Consider the following 17,226-nt stretch of genomic DNA (forward strand, 5'->3'; position numbering starts at 1 on the left):
CCCCAAATTCCCCCAAAACCCCCCAAAATCCCCCAAATTTCGAGTTTTTCATCCCTAAATTCCCCCCAAATCCCCCAAAACCCCAAATTCCCCAAATTCTGGTGTTTTCATCTCCAAATTCCCCCAAATTTCGGGGTTTTCATACCCAAATCCCCCAAAATCCCCCAAATTTCTCCAAATCCCACCAATATCTCCAAATTTCTCCCCAAAATCTCCAAATTTGAGGGTTTTCATCCCCAAATTCCCCCAAAATCCACAAATCCCCCAAAAACCCTCCACAGTTCCCCAAACCCCCAAAATCCCCCAAATCCCCCAATTCCTCCAAAATGCCACAAATCCCCCCAAATTCCCCCAAATCCCCCAAAATCTAAATTCCCCCAATAACCTCAAAAAATTCAAAAAATTCCCCAAATTCTCAGTGAAATCAGTCCCTGGTCCTCAGGTTCTCCAGAAGTCTTCCCAGTACAGTTAGATGACGTTCATCACCCAAGTGCCAGTGAAACACCAAAAATTCCCCCAAATTCCCCCAAAATCCCCAAAACCCCCAAAACTCCCCAAATTTCAGAAACACCAAAATTCCCCAAAATCCCCAAAACTCCCCAAATTTCAGAAACACCAAAATTCCCCAAAATCCCCAAAACCCCAAATTCTCCCCAAAACTCCCAAATCTCCCCAAACTTCAGAAACCCTAAAATTCCCCAATTTTCCCCCAAAATCCTCAAAACTCCCAAATCTTGCCAAACTTCAGAAACCCCAAAATTCCCCAAAATTCCCCAAAACTCCCCCAAAATCCCCTCAAATCCTTCCAAAAACCCTCCACAGTTCCCCAAAATCCCCCAAGCCCCCAAAATCCCCCAAATTCCCCCCAAAATCTCCCCCAAATCCCCTCAAATCCCATCCCGGATCCCTAAGCCCCTCTGAGATCCCCAAATTCCCCCAAAATCTCCCAAATTCCCAAATTCCCAAATTTCCCAAAAACCCCAAAACCCCCAACACCCCAAATCCCCCAAAAACCTCCAAACCCCCAAATTCCCCCAAATCCCTTCTAGAATCCCAAAATTTCCCCAAATCCCAACAGAACCCCAAATCCCCCCAAATTCCCCCAAATTCCCCCAAATCTTCCCCAAAATCCTTCAAATCATCCATGATCCCTAAACCCCCAAAATCCCCAAAATCCCCAAACTCCCCAAATCCCATCCAGGTTCCTCAAATCTCCCAATCCCCCCAAATCCCAACCAGGGACCCCAAATCCCCCAAAATCCCCCAAAATCCCCACCTGCAGGGGTGTAAAAGCCACGCTGGACGCCGTTCCCGAGCTGCGATCCCGAATGGTGGATTTTCCCCCATAAACCACACTCTGCTTCTGCAGCGTCCTCTGCAAAGGGTTAATTAAATTAATTAGGGGTTGATTAGCCTAATTAGGGGTTGATTAGGCTCATTAAGGGCTGCTGGGGTACCTGGAGGGTCTTGCTGATCCGAGCCTTGGTGGCCTCGTTGACCTGAGTCTGGCGAACTCGGCCGCTGCCAGCCTTGCCCAGGTGGCCAAGGCTGAACCCGAGATCTTCTTGGTAGGCATCCTCCTCGATCTGGGGGGAAAAATGGGGAAAATGGGAAAAATCAGTGAAAAAATGGGGAAAATCAGTGAAAAAATGGGATTTTAGGAGGTTTAAAAGGTAAAAAATGGGGTTAAATGGGGAAAAAATGGGGTGAAATGGGGTGAAAATGGGGGGGAAAATGGGGTTTAGGTCCTCCTGGTTCGCATCCTCCTCGATCTGGGGGGAAAATGGGGTGAAAAATGGGGAAAATGGGAAAAAAACAGTGGAAAAATGAGAAAAAATGGGATTTTAGAAGGTTAAAAAGGGATTTGAGAAGGTTAAAGGGGAAAAAATGGGGGAAAAAATGAGGTTTAGGAGTCTCAGGGGGATCAGGCTGAACCCGAGGTCTTCTTGGTAGGCATCCTCCTCGATCTGGGGGGAAAAACGGGGAAAATGGGAAAAATCAGTGAGAAAATGGGAAAAATGAGTGGAAAAATGGGAATTTAGAAGGTTAAAATGGGTTTAAATGGGGGGAAATGGGGTTTAGGAGTCCTAAGCTGAAGCCAAAGTTCTCCCGGTTGGCATCCTCCTCGATCTGGGGGGAAAATGGGGTGAAAAACAGGGAAAATGGGAAAAATCAGTGAAAAAATGGGAAAAATGAGGGGAAAATGGGATTTTAGAAGGTTTAAAAGGGAAAAAATGGGGTTTGGGAGGGAAAAAATGAGGTTAAATGGGGGGAAAATGGGGTTAAGGGGGAAAAAATGGGGTTAAATAGGAAAAAATGAGTGTAGAAATGGGAAAAATGAGTGGAAAAATGGGAAAAAAATCAATGAAAAATCGGATTTTGGAGCGTTTAAATGGGGTTAAAGGGGGTTTAAGGGGGGAAAAATGGGGTTAAATGGGGGAAAATGGAGGAAAAATGAAGTTTAGGGGAGGTTTAGGTGCTCCTGGTTGGTGTCCTCCTCGATCTGAGGGGAAAATGGGGTGAAAAGTGGGGAAAATGGGGAAAAAATGACTAAAAGATGGGAAAAAGTAGGATTTGAGAAGATTAAAATGGGGTTAAAGTGGTGAAAATGAGGTTAAAGTGGGAAAAATGAGATTTAGAGGTGTCAGGAGGCCAAGGCCGAAGCCAAGGCCTTTTCAAGGTAGGCCTCTTCTTTGATCTGAGGGGAAAATGGGGTGAAAAATGGGAAAAATGAGTAAAAATGAGAAAAAAAAAGTGTATTTGAGCAGATTAAAAGAGAGTTAAAAGCAAAAAAATTGGGTTAAAGGAGGAAAAATGAGGTTTAGAGGAGTCAGGAGGCCAAAGAGCTCCCTTTTCAAGGTAGGCCTCTTGCTTGATCTGAGGGGGAAACTGGGATAAAAAATGGGAAAAATTGTTTAAAAAGTGTATTTGAGCAGATTAAAATAGAGTTAAAAGAGAAAAAATTGGGTTAAAGGAGGAAAAATGAGGTTTAGAGGTGTCAGGAGGCCAAAGATCTCCCTTTCCCAGGTGGGCCTCTCCCTTGATCTGAGGGGAAAATGGGGTAAAAAATGGGAAAAAAGGGAAAAATTGTTTTAAAAATCATATTTAAGCAGATTAAAACACAGTTAAAAGAGAATAAATTTGGTTAAAGGAGGAAAAATGACATTTAGAGACATCAGGAGGCCAAAAATCTCCCTTTTCAAGGTAGGCCTCTTGCTTGATCTGAGGGAAAAATGGGATAAAAAATGGGAAAAATGGGGTAAAAAATGGGAAAAATGGGAAAAATTGTTTAAAAAATCATATTTAAGCAGATTAAAACACAGTTAAAAGAGAATAAATTTGGTTAAAAGAGGAAAAATGACATTTAGAGACATCAGGAGGCCAAAAATCTCTATTTTCAAGGTAGGCCTCTTGCTTGATCTGAGGGGAAAATGGGATAAAAAATGGAAAAAACAGATTAAAAAAGGGATTTTTTGCTGGTTAAAATGGGATTTGGTGTCCCTGGAGGCTCAAAAAGGGGATTTGGGGCCGTTAATTAGGGTTAATTAGCGTTAATTACCTCGCCGAAGCTCATGCGGTTGGCCTGCTTGCGGATCTCCGTCAGGCCCAGGCGCTCCTTCATCTTCCGGTACCTGCGGTAATTAGCGGCTAATTAGGGGTTAATTAGGGGGGTAATTAGGGGTGATTGGGGGAGTTAATTAAGGACTAATTAGGGGTTGATTTGAGGGGTAATTAGGGGTAATTGGGGGGTTAATGGGGGTAATTGGGGACAATTAGGAGGTTGATTGAGGGGTTATTAGGGGTCAATTAGGGGTTATTAGGGGTGATTGAGGGGTTAATTAGGGACTAATTAGGGGTTAATTGGGGGTTGATTTGGGGGTTGATTAGGGACTAATTAGGGGTTAATTGGGGGTTGATTTGGGGGGTTAATTAGGGACTAATTAGGAGTTGATTGGGGGTTAATTGGGGAGCAATTAGGGGGTTATTGGGGGTTAATTAGGGACTAATTAAGGTGTTAATTAGGGGTTGAGTGGCGGTGATTAGGGACCAACTAGGGGCTAATTAGGGGGTTGATTAGCGGCTAATTAGGGAGTAATTGGGGAGTTAATTGGGGAGCAATTAGGAGCTTGATTGGGGGGTTAATTAGGGACTAATTAGGGGTTAATTGGGAGGTAATTAGGGATAGATTGGGGGTTAATTAGACCTTCATTAGTGGTTCAATTATGTGCAAATTAGGAATTATTTGGGAAATCACTCATTAATTACTCAGGGATCAATCAGTGATCAATCAGGGATTAATCAGGAAATAATTAAAGGTTAATCAAGGCTTAATTTAGAGTTAATCAGGGATTAATTACAGGTTAATTAGTGCTTCATTAGTGGTTTAATTATGGGCAAATTGGGGATTATTTAGGAAATCAATCAGGAATCAATCAGGGATCAATCAGGAAACAATTAAAGATTAATCAAGGATTAATTTAGACTTAATCAGGGATTAATAACATATTAATTAGAGCTTCATTAGTGATTTAATTATGTGCAAATTGGGAATTATTTGGGAAATCACTCATGAATCACTCAGGAATCAATCAAGCATGACCCAACAATTAATTACCAATTAATTACCAATTAATTACCAATTAATTAGCGCTAATTAGCGCTAATGAACTCACCTCCTGCCTCCTCTCTTCTTCCTCTGCCCGTCCAGGGGAGCTGGGAGAGGTTTGACCTGCTTGACTGGGGGAGGCTCTTGCCATTTGTCAAATTTCCTCTCTATTTCCTCCTTCAGTTCATAACCCACCTGGAATTTGGGAAAATTTCGGGAATTTTGGGGAAATTTCGGGAATTTTGGGTGAATTTTGGGGGAAATTTGGGGATTTTTTAGGGATTTTTTGGGGAATTTTGGGGGATTTTTGAGGTTCTTGCCATTTGTCAAATTTCCTCTCTATTTCTTCCTTCAGTTCATAACCCACCTGGAATTCGGGAATTTTGGGGAAATTTTGGGGAGTTTTGGCAAATTTTTGGGTGAATTTTGGGGAGTTTTTGGCGAATTTTTTGTGATTTTTGGTGATTTTTTGGTGATTTTTTGAGGGATTTTTGAGAGATTTTTTTTGGATTTTGGGTGATTTTTGGTGATTTTTTGGTGATTTTTTGAGGGATTTCTGGGGGATTTTTGGGGATTTTTTGGGGATTTTTGAGGATTTTTTGGGGGATTTTTGGAGATTTTTGGGGGATTTTTGAGGTTCTTGCCATTTGTCAAATTTCCTCTCAATCTCCTCCTTCAGCTCATATCCCACCTGGAATTTGGGAAAATTTCGGGAATTTTGGGGAAATTTGGGAAAATTTGGGGGTTTTTAGGGATTTTTGGGGATTTTTTGGGGGATTTTTGAGGAAATTCTGGGATTTTTGAGGCTCTTGCCATTTGTCGAATTTCCTCTCAATTTCTTCCTTCAGCTCATAGCCCACCTGGAATTCGGGAAAATTCGGGAATTTTGGGGAAATTTGGGGAGTTTTGGCAAAATTTTGGGGGATTTTGGGGGAAATTTGGGGGATTTTTGGGGATTTTTTTGGGATTTTTGGGTGATTTTTTGGGGGATTTTTTGGGGAATTTTTGGGGATTTTTTTGGGATTTTTTGGGGATTTTGGGGTGAATTTTGGGGATTTTTTGGTGAATTTTGGGTGAATTTTGGGGGAATTTTGGGGATTATTTTGGGATTTTTGGGTGAATTTTCAGGATTTTTGGGGGATTTTTGAGGCTCTTGCCACTTGTCGAATTTCTTCTCTATTTCCTCCTTCAGCTCATAGCCCACCTGGAATTGGGGAATTTTGGGGAAATTTGGAAAATTTTTGGGATTTTTTGAGGGATTTTTGGTGATTTTTGGGTGAATTTTGGGGATTTTTGGGGGATTTTTGAGGTTCTTGCCATTTGTCAAATTTCCTCTCTATCTCCTCCTTCAGCTCATATCCCACCTGGAATTGGGGAATTTTGGGGAAATTTGGGAAAATTTGGGGGATTTTGGGGATTTTTTGGTGATTTTTTGGTGATTTTTTGGTGATTTTTTGGTGAATTTTTGGAGATTTTTTGGTGATTTTTTGAGGGATTTTTGGGTGATTTTTTGGTGATTTTTTGAGGGATTTTTGGGGATTTTTTGGGATTTTTGAGGTTCTTGCCATTTGTCAAACTTCTCTCAATCTCCTCCTTCAGCTCGTAACCCACCTGAAATTTGGGAAAATTCGGGAATTTTGGGAAAATTTGGGGGATTTTGAGTGAATTTCAGGAATTCTGGGTGTCCCAGAGGGGTTTGAAGGGAAATTTGGGGGGAATTTTGGGGGAATTTTGGGGGATTTTAGGAGCTTCAGATTTCGGCTAATCCCAGCTGATTTTTAGCGATTTCCATGAGGATTTTTGGGATTTCCACAGGGAATTTTGGGGATTTTTGGGGATTTTTTTGGATCCCCATTAAAATTTGGGATTCAGGGAATATTTTAGGATATTCCAGGTGGATTTTGGGATATTTCAGGAGGATTTTGGGGCTCATTTTGCCATCCTGAAAACTCTCCACCCTCACCCCAGGCTGCGACTTTGGATGATTTTCAGTAATTTTTTTGGGAATTTTTGGACTTTCACAGGGATTTTTAGGGATCCCCCATAAAATTTAGGATCCAGGGAACATTTTAGGATATTCCAGGTGGATTTTGGGGTATTTTTGGAGGATTTTGGGGCTCATTTTGCCATCCTGAAAGCTCCACCCTCACCCCAGGCTGGGATTTTGGTTAACTCCACATGAATTTTAATGATTTTTTTGGGGATTTTGGGATTTTCACAGGGATTTTTTTGGATCCCACACAAATTTTAGGATCCAGGGAATATTTTAGGATATTTTAGGAGGATTTTGGGGCTCACCTTGCCATCCTGGCTCTCGTGGAAACTATCCACCCTCGCCGCCAAGGTGCAATTTTGGATGATTTTCAGTCCTTTTTTTTGGGGATTTTCACGGGGATTTTTTTGGATCCCCCATAAATTTTAGGATCCAGGGAATATTTTAGGATATTTCAGGAATATTTTAGGACTCACCTTGCCATCCTGGCTCTCGTGGAAACTATCCACCCTCGCCGCCAAGGTGCACTTCGCCGCCACCAGCCTGGCCGCTTTCCTCCTCAAATCCTGCAGCAATTCCCCATCAGAAACCCCCAAAAACCCCCAAATTTCGGGGATTTTGGGGTTTTTGGGCTCACCCACCGGCGGCAGGGACTGGACAATGTCGCTGTGGTAGATAAATCCCGTGTGAGGTAAGACTGAGGTGGAGGAGAAACCCGAGAGGGTTCGGCGCTGAGCGCCCAGCAGCAGGATGTTGCAGGCTGGCAGCTTGGAGAGAGGGGTCAGGCCTCCTGCCACACCTGAAAACAGCCAAAAACATCCCAAAATTATCCTAAATTATCCCAAAATTATCCTAAAAATACGTTGGGGTTGGCTGGGGAATCATAGAACGCAGTGGGGAAAAAAGGGATCCAAAAATGATGGGATAAAGGGAAAGGAGAAGAAGAGAAAAGGACAAAAAACCCCAAAATATTGGGGTCCTGCCACACCTGAAATCCCAAAAAAATATCCCAAAATTATCCTAAATTATCCTAAAAATGTGTTGGGGTTGGCTGGGGAATCTCATATTCCAAAGGGATCCCAAAATTATAGGATAAAGTGAAAGAAGCAGGAGGGAAACGGAGAGGAAAAAGGGAGAAAAATGGAAAGAAAACCCCAAAATATTGAGGTCAGACCTCCTGCAACGCCTGAAATCCCAAAAAAATAATCCCTAAATTATCCTAAATTATCCTAAAAATACATTGGGGTTGGCTGGGGAATCATAGAATCCAGAGAAATCCCAAAATTATAGGATAAAGTGAAAAGAGAAGGAGAGAAATGGAGAGAGGAAAATGGGACAGAAGGAGGAAAAACCCCAAAATATTGGGGTCCTGACACACCTAAAAACCCCCAAAATATCCCAAAATTATCCTAAATTATCCCAAAAATGTGTTGGGATTGGCTGGGGAATCCAAAAATCCAGAGAAATCCCAAAATTATAGGGTTGGGGTAAAGGGAGAGAAATAGGGAGAGAAAACGGGAGAGAAAAGGAGGAAAAATCCCCAAAATATTGAGGTCCTGACACACCTGAAATCCCAAAAAATATCCCAAAATGATCCTAAATTATCCTAAAAATACGTTGGGGTTGGCAGGAGAATCCCAAAATCCAGAGGAATCCCAAAATTGTGGGGTAAAGGGAAAGGAGCAGGAGGGAAATGGGGAAAAATAGGGAGGAAAAAGGGGAAAAAGGAGGAAAAACCCCAAAAATATTGGGGTGAGAGCTCCTGCAACGCCTGAAATCCCAAAAAATAATCCCTAAATTATCCTAAATTATCCTAAAAATGTGTTGGGGTTGGCTGGGGAATCTCATATTCCAAAGGGATCCCAAAATTATAGGATAAAGTGAAAGAAGCAGGAGGGAAATGGCGAGAAAAAAAGGAGAAAAACCCCAAAATATTGGAGTCAGACCTCCTGCCACACCTGAAATCCCAAAAAAAAAATCCCAAAATTATCCTAAATTATCCTAAAAATGTGTTGGGATTGGCTGGGGAATCATAGAAGCCAAAGGGATACAGAAATAATAGGATAAAGTGGAAGGAACGGGGAGGAAATAGAGAAAAAAAGGGGGAAAACCCAAAAATATTGGGGTGAGACCTCCTGTGACACCTGAAAAACCCCAAAAACATCCCAAAATTATCCTAAATTATCCTAAAAATGTGCTGGGATTGGCTGGGGAATCTCAAAGTTATAGGGTTGGGGTAAAGGGGTAAAGGGAGAGGAGCAGGGGGGAAATAAAAGGGAAAAAGGGAGAGAAAAAAGGGGAAAAAATGGGTGAAAATCCCAAAATATTGAGGGTCAGGCAACCCAAATCCCATAAAATATGGAGAAAACCCTAAAAATCTTATGGAGAGAACCTAAAAATCCAGTGGGGAAATGGGAATCCCAAAATTCTAGGGTTGGAGTGAAGGGAGAGAAACGGGGAGAGAAAATGGGAGAGAAAAAGGAGGAAAAATCCCAAAATATTGAGGTCCTGTCACACCTGAAAACCCCAAAAATATCCCAAAATTATCCTAAATTATCCCAAAAATACATTGGGGTTGGCTGGAGAATCCAAAAATCCAGAGAAATCCCAAAATTGTGGGATAAAGTGAAAGGAGAAGAAGAGAAATGGAGAGGAAAATGGGAGACAAATGGAAAAAAACCCCAAAAATATTGGGGTGAGACCTCCTGCCACACCTGAAAAACCCCAAAAACATCCCAAAATTATCCTAAATGATCCTAAAAATACATTGGGATTGGCTGGAGAATCCCAAACTCCAGAGAAATCCCAAAATTGCAGGGTTGGGGTGAAAGCTGCCAGCAGGAGGATGTTGCAGGCTGGCAGCTTGGAGAGAGGGGTGAGACCTCCTGCAACCCCTAAAAACAGACAAAAACATCCCAAAATTATCCTAAATTATCCTAAAAATGTGTTGGGATTGGCTGGGGAATCCAAAAATCCAGAGAAATCCCAAAATTGTGGGATAAAGTGAAAGGAGAAGGAGAGAAATGGAGAGGAAAATGGGAGAGAAAAGGAGGAAAAACCCCAAAAATATTGGGGTCAGACCTCCTGTGATTCCTAAAAAACCCCAAAAACATCCCAAAATTATCCTAAATTATCCTAAAAATGTGTTGGGATTGGCTGGGGAATCACAGAATGCAGTGGGGAAAAAAGGGATCAAAAAATAATAGGGTTGGGATAAAAGCGAGAGAAAATGGGAGAGAAAATGGGGAAAAAAAGGAAAAAAGGAGTGAAAATCCCAAAATATTGAGGGTCAGGCATCCCAAATCCCATAAAATATGGAGAGAACCCTAAAAATGCGTTGGGGTTAGCAGGGGAATCCCAAAATCCAGAGAAATCCCAAAATTCTAGGGTTGGGGTAAAGGGAGAGAAATAGGGAGAGAAAATGGGAGAGAAAAGGAGGAAAAATCCCCAAAATATTGAGGTCTTGCCACACCTGAAAACCCAAAAAATATCCCAAAATTACCCTAAATTATCCTAAAAATACGTTGGGGTTAGCAGGAGAATCCCAAAATCCAGAGGAATCCCAAAATTGTGGGGTAAAGGGAAAGGAGCAGGAGGGAAATGGGGAAAAATAGGGAGGAAAAAGGGGAAAAAGGAGGAAAAACCCCAAAAATATTGGGGTGAGACCTCCTGCAACGCCTGAAATCCCAAAAAATAATCCCTAAATTATCCTAAATTATCCTAAAAATGTGTTGGGATTGGCTGGGGAATCATAGAAGCCAAAGGGATACAGAAATAATAGGATAAAGTGGAAGGAACGGGGAGGAAATAGAGAAAAAAAGGGGGAAAACCCAAAAATATTGGGGTGAGACCTCCTGTGACACCTGAAAAACCCCAAAAACATCCCAAAATTATCCTAAATTATCCTAAAAATGCATTGGGATTGGCTGGGGAATCTCAAAGTTATAGGGTTGGGGTAAAGGGGTAAAGGGAGAGGAGCAGGGGGGAAATAGAAGGGAAAACGGGAGAGAAAAAAGGGGAAAAAATGAGTGAAAATCCCAAAATATTGAGGGTCAGGCAACCCAAATCCCATAAAATATGGAGAGAACCCTAAAAATCTTATGGAGAGAACCTAAAAATCCAGTGGGGCAATGGGAATCCCAAAATTGTAGGGTTGGAGTGAAGGGAGAGAAACGGGGAGAGAAAATGGGAGAGAAGGAGGAAAAATCCCCAAAATATTGAGGTCTTGCCACACCTGAAAACCCAAAAAATATCCCAAAATGATCCTAAATTATCCTAAAAATACATTGGGGTTAGCAGGAGAATCCAAAAATCCAGAGAAATCCCGAAATTGTGGGATAAAGTGAAAGGAGAAGGAGAGAAATGGAGAAGAAAATGGGAGAAAAGGAGGAAAAACCCCAAAAATATTGGGGTAAGACCTTCTGTGATCCCTAAAAACCCCAAAAATATCCTAAAATTATCCTAAAATATCCTAAAAATGCATTGGGATTGGCTGGAGAATCCCAAAATCCAGAGAAATCCCAAAATTATGGGATAAAGTGAAAGGAGGAGGAGAGAAATGGGAAGGAAAATGGGAGAGAAACGGAAAAAAAACCCAAAAATATTGGGGTGAGACCTCCTGTGATTCCTAAAAAACCCCAAAAATATCCCAAAATTATCCTAAAATATCCTAAAAATACATTGGGATTGGCTGGGGAATCCCAAACTTCCAGAGAAATCCCAAAATTCCAGGGTTGGAGTGAAGAGAGAGAAATAGGGAAAGAAAATGGGGAGAAAAAGAGGAAAAAAAACCCCAAAAATTGATTTTTTGGGTGGATTTTTATTGGGATTTTTATGGGATTTTAGTGGGAATTTTTTGGGGTTTCTGGGTGGGTTTTGGGATTTTTTGGGGTGGATTTTTTGGGGATTTTTGGGGTTCTCACCCATGATTTTGGGATGGATTTTTACGGTGATTTTAGGACCATTTTCAGTGGGATTTTTTTGGGATTTTTTAGGATTTCAAGGCAGATTTTTGGGTTTTTTTGGGGTGGATTTTGGGGTGGATTTTTTGGGGGATTTTTCAGGATTTCAAGGCAGCTTTTTGGGTTTTTTGGGGTGGATTTTTGGGGTTCTCACCCATGATTTTAGGATGGATTTTTATGGTGATTTTAGGACCTTTTTCAATGGGATTTTTTCGGGGATTTTTTTGGGATTTCAAGGCAGATTTTGGGGTGGATTTTTTGGGGATTTTTCAAGATTTCATGGCAGATTTTGGGGTTTTTTGGGGTGGATTTTTGGGATGTTTTGGGTTCCTCACCCATGATTTTGGGGCTTTTTGGGGTGGATTTTTCTGGCGATTTCAGTGGGATTTTTTAGGAGATTTTTTGGCATTTTGTGGCAGATTTTGGGGTTTTTTGGGGCGGATTTTTTGGGGGATTTTTTGGGATTTCAGGGCAGATTTTTGGGGTTCTCACCCATGATTTTGGGATGGATTTTTACGGTGATTTTAGGAGCATTTTCAATGGGATTTTTTGGGGATTTTTCAGAATTTCAAGGCAAATTTTGGGGTGGATTTTGGGGTTCTCACCCATGATTTTAGGATGGATTTTTACAGTGATTTTAGGAGCATTTGCAATGGGATTTTTTTTTTATTTTTTGGGGATTTTTTGGGATTTCATGGCAGATTTTGGGGGTTTTTTGGGGCGAATTTTTTTGGGGATTTTTTGGGGTTCCAAGGCAGATTTCAGGGCAGATTTTTGGGGCTTTTTGGGGTGGATTTTTAGAGTTCTCACCCATGATTTTGGGGCTGTTTTGGGGTGGATTTTTCTGGCAGTTTCAGTGGGATTTTCATGGGGATTTTTTAGGATTTCAAGGCAGATTTTGGGGTGGATTTTTGGGTTTCTCACCCATGATTTTAGCAGCAGTTGAAGCCCCCAGGATGAGGGAGAGGTTGGGGGCGATGAAGGACATCCTGGACTCGGATTTTGGGTGATTTTGGGGCCATTTTGGGATCAATTTTTTCAGGGATTTTTTGGGGTTTCAGGCCAGATTTTGGGGTTTTTTGGGGTGGATTTTTTGGGGGATTTTTTGGGGATTTTTTGGGTTTCTCACCCATGATTTTGGGATGGATTTTTACGGTGATTTTAGGTCCATTTTCAGTGGGATTTTTTCAGGGATTTTTTGGGTTTCAGGACAGATTTTAGGACCATTTTCAATGGGATTTTTCTGGGGATTTTTCGGAATTTCAAGGCAGATTTTGGGGCTGTTTTGGGATGGATTTTTCTGGCGATTTCAGTGGGATTTTTTTGGGATTTTGGGGGATTTTTTGGGTTTCTCACCCATGATTTTGGGATCGATTTTTACGGTGATTTTAGGACCATTTTCAATGGGATTTTTTGGGATTTTTTGGGGTTTTTGGGGTGGATTTTTAAGATTTTTTGGGTTTCTCACCCATGATTTTGGCAGCAGTTGAAGCCCCCAGGATGAGGGAGAGGTTGGGGTGATGAAGGACATCCTGGACTCGGATTTTGGGTGAATTTTGAGTGATTTTGGGGCAATTTTAGGATCATTTTCAATGGGATTTTTTGGGGGATTTTTCAGGATTTCAGGGCAGATTTTGGGGTGGATTTTTGGGGGATTTTTGGGGGATTTTTGGGGGATTTTTCAGGATTTCAAGGCAGCTTTTTGGGTTTTTTGGGGTGGATTTTGGCGTTCTCACCCATGATTTTGGGGTGGATTTTTACGGTGATTTTAGGCCCATTTTCAATGGGATTTTTTTGGGATTTTTTAGGATTTTTGGGGTGGATTTTTGGGATGTTTTGGGTGTCTCACCCATAATTTTAGCAGCAGTGGAAGCCCCCAGGATGAGGGAGAGGTTGGGGGCGATGAAGGACATCCTGGACTCGGATTTTGGGTGATTTTGGGGCTGTTTTGGGGTGGATTTTTCTGGCGATTTCAGTGGGATTTTTTGGGGGTTTTGGGGTGGATTTTTGGGATTTTTTGGGTTTCTCACCCATGATTTTGGCGGCGGTTGAAGCCCCCAGGATGAGGGAGAGGTTGGGGTGATGAAGGACATCCTGGACTCAGATTTTGGGTGATTTTGGGGCTGTTTTGGGATGGATTTTTCTGGCGATTTCAGTGGGATTTTTTGGGGGTTTTGGGGTGGATTTTTTGGGATTTTTGGGTTTCTCACCCATAATTTTAGCAGCAGTTGAAGCCCCCAGGATGAGGGAGAGGTTGGGGGCGATGAAGGACATCCTGGACTCGACATACTCGTAGATCCTGAGCTTGGCTCCGCTCAGCGCCAGCGCCATGTCACACGCGTCCTCAATCCTGCTCAGCTCCTCCTCCGAGAGCTGCTGACTGGATTTTGGGGAAAAGGAGAGAAAATTCGGGTTCAGCACCCAGAAAAACCCCAAAAACCACCCCGGGAAACCCTAAAATCAGCCCGAAAAACCCAACAAAATGCATAGGAAAACCCCAAAAACCACCCCGGGAAACCCCAAAAACCCACCGAGAAACCCTAAAATAGCCCAAAAAAACCCCAAAAACACCCCGAAAAACCCCAAAAACCCACAGGGAAACCCCAAAAACGCACCAGAAAACCCCAAAAAACCCCAAAAACACACCGGAAAACCCTAAAATAGCCCAAAAAAACCCCAAATACCAACACAGAAAACCCAAAAAACACTCCAAAAAACCCCAAAAACCACCCTGGAAAACCCAAAAAATGCATCAGAAAACCCCAAAACCACACCGGGAAACCCAAAAAACACCCCAAAAAACCCCAAAAACGCACTGGGAAAGCCCAAAAATAGCCCAAAAAACCCCCAAAAACCACACTGGAATGGCCAAAAACAGCCCAAAAACCCCAAACAACACCCCGAAATACCCCAAAAACACCCCGAAATACCCCAAAAAACACACAGGAAAACCCCAAAAACACCCTGAAAAACCCCAAAAATGCACTGGAAAACCAAAAATAGCCCAAAAAAACCCCAAAAAACACCCCAGAAAACCCAAAAATAGCCCAAAAAAGTCCCAAAACCCCAAAAAACACACCGGAAAACCCCAAAATAGCCAAAAAAACCCCAAAAAACACCCCAGAAAACCCAAATATAGCCCAAAAAAACCCAAAAACCACCCCTAAAAACCCAAAAACCACTCCGGAAAACCCCAAAAACCGCCCGAAAATAGCCCAAAATAGCCCCAAAAACCCACTGGAAAACCCAAAAAATGCATCAGAAAACCCCATGAACACCCCGAAAAACCCCAAAAACGCACCAGAAAACCACAAAATAGCCCAAAAAAACCCCAAAAACCCACCAGGAAACCCTAAAATAGCAAAAAAAACCCCAAAAACCACCCCGGAAAACCCCAAAAACGACACTGGAATAGCAAAAAATGGCCCAAAAAAACCCCAAAATAGCCCAAAAAAACAACCCAGAAAACCCCAAAAACACCCCAAAAACCCCAAAAACACCCCGAAAAACCCCAAAAACGCACAGGGAAACCCTAAAATCAGCCCAAAAAACCCAAAAAAATGCACCAGAAAACCCCAAAAACGCACCGGAAAACCCCAGAAACCACCCCGGAAATCCACAAAATAGTCCAAAAAACCCCAAAAACACCCCGGAAAACCCCAAAAACCCACCAGGAAACCCTAAAATAGCCAAAAAACCCCCAAAAAATGCACCAGAAAAGCCCAAAATAGCCCAAAAAACCCCCAAAAAACACCCCAGAAACCCCAAAAACGCACCAGAAAACCCCAAAAAATACCCTGAAAACCCCCAAAACCACCCGAAAATAGCCCAAAAAACCCACCGGGAAACCACAAAAACCACCCCGGAAAACCCAAAAAATGCACTGGAAAACCCCAAAAACACCCCAAAAAACCCCAAAAACGTACCAGGAAACCCTAAAATCAGCCCGAAAAACCCCAAAAACCCACCAGAAAACCCCAAAAACCACCCCAGGAAACCCAAAAAACCCACAGAAAAACCCCAAAAACACCCTGAAAAACCCCAAAAAACACACCAGAAAACCCCAAAATCAGCCCGAAAAACCCCAAAAAATGCACCAGAAAACCCCAAAAACCACTCCGGAAAACCCAAAAAATGCATCGGAAAACCCCAAAAACCACACTGGAAACCCAAAAATAGCCCAAAAAATCCCAAAAACCCGCCGGAAAACCACAAAACAGTCCCAAAAAAACCCCAAAAACACCCCGGAAAACCCCAAAAACCCACCAGGAAACCCTAAAATAGCCAAAAAAACCCAAAAAAAACTCCAAAAAATGCACCAGAAAAGCCCAAAATAGCCCAAAAAACTCCAAAAAACACCCCAGAAACCCCAAAAACGCACCAGAAAACCCCAAAAAATACCCTGAAAACCCCCAAAACCACCCGAAAATAGCCCAAAAAACCCCAAAAAACCACCAGGAAACCACAAAAACCACCCCAGAAAACCCAAAAAATGCACTGGAAAACCCAAAAATCAGCCCAAAAAACCCCAAAAACCCACCGGGAAACCCAAAAATAGCCCAAAAAAACCCCCAAAAACCCACCAGAAAACCCCAAAAACCACACTGGAAACCCGAAAATAGCAAAAAAAATCCCCAAAAAACACACTGGAAACCCAAAAATAGCCCAAAAAAGTCCCAAAACCCACCAGGAAACCCCAAAAACCCACCAGGAAACCCCAAAAACACCCCGAAAAACCCCAAAAAATGCACCGGGAAAACCCAAAAATAACCCAAAAAACCCCCAAAAAACGCACCAGAAAACCCCAAAAACACCCTGAAAACCCTAAAAAACACCCCGAAAAACCCCAAAAAATCCCCAAAAAAATCCCAAAAAATCCCCAAAAAATCCCAAAAACTCCCAAAAACCCCCAAATCCCCCAAAATCCTCCTAAATTCCCCTAAAATCACCCCTGGGTGGTGAAGGCCTTGCCAAATTTGGGCAACACCACAAAATTCCTCCCAAACCCCCAAAAAAATCCCAAAAAATCCCAAAAAACCCAAAATCCAAAAAAAATCCCCCAAAAGCACCCAAAAATCCCCCAAAAAATCCCAAAAAATATCCAAAAAATCCCCAAAATCCCCAAAAATTGAAAAAATCCCAAAAAATCCCAAAAACCCCCAAAAATCCCAAAATCCCCAAAAAACTCCAAAAAATCCCATAAAAGCCCATAAAAGCCCCAAAAAATAAAAAAAAACCAAAAAAAAATCCCCAAAAAACCCCAAAATCCAAAAAAATTCCCCAAATTACAAAAAAAATTCCCCAAAAAAATCCCCAAAAAATCCCCAAAAAACCCCAAAATCCCAAATCCCAAAAAAACCCCAAAACCCCCAAAAAAATCCCAAAAAATCCCCAAATCCCAAAAATAATCCCCAAAAAAAACCCCAAATCCTCCATCCCAAAATCCCCAAAAAATCCCAAAATCCCAAAATCCCCAAAATTCCCCAAATCCCCCAAAAAAAATCCCAAAATAAAAATCAAAACCTGCAACAAAAAATCCCCAAAAACCCCAAAAATAAAAAAAAAAACCAAAAAATCCCCAAAACCCTAAAAATACCAAAAAATCCAAAAAACCCAAAAAATCCCCAAAACCCCAAAATCCCCAAACCCAAAAAAATCCCCCAAAA

At 41.9% G+C, this 17,226-nt stretch overlaps 1 protein-coding gene across 4 annotated transcripts in view; it reads right to left on the reverse strand.

Annotated features, from left to right (window-relative positions):
- Positions 1-17,226, reverse strand: part of PRPF31 (pre-mRNA processing factor 31) — a 34,654-nt gene that overhangs the window by 2,378 nt on the left and 15,050 nt on the right. For 2 of the 4 annotated variants that reach the window (XM_085045644.1, XM_085045642.1), the window contains exons 1-5: positions 6,905-6,961; positions 4,674-4,801; positions 3,560-3,632; positions 1,458-1,586; positions 1,277-1,375 (exon numbers count right to left, since the gene is read on the reverse strand). In XM_085045644.1, coding sequence (XP_084901770.1) covers positions 1,277-1,375; positions 1,458-1,586; positions 3,560-3,632; positions 4,674-4,757 — 385 coding nt within the window. In that variant the 5' untranslated portion in view covers positions 4,758-4,801; positions 6,905-6,961. Of the gene's footprint in view, positions 1-1,276; positions 1,376-1,457; positions 1,587-3,559; positions 3,633-4,673; positions 4,802-6,904; positions 6,962-7,075; positions 7,166-7,240; positions 7,399-13,770; positions 13,941-17,226 lie in introns of those variants that run through there. The other 2 variants (XM_085045645.1, XM_085045643.1) reach the window with 2 other exon arrangements.

Source organism: Lichenostomus cassidix, unplaced genomic scaffold (assembly GCF_008360975.1).
Source record: "Lichenostomus cassidix isolate B80296 unplaced genomic scaffold, HeHo_3.0 HiC_scaffold_38, whole genome shotgun sequence".
Classification (NCBI taxonomy): domain Eukaryota; kingdom Metazoa; phylum Chordata; class Aves; order Passeriformes; family Meliphagidae; genus Lichenostomus; species Lichenostomus cassidix.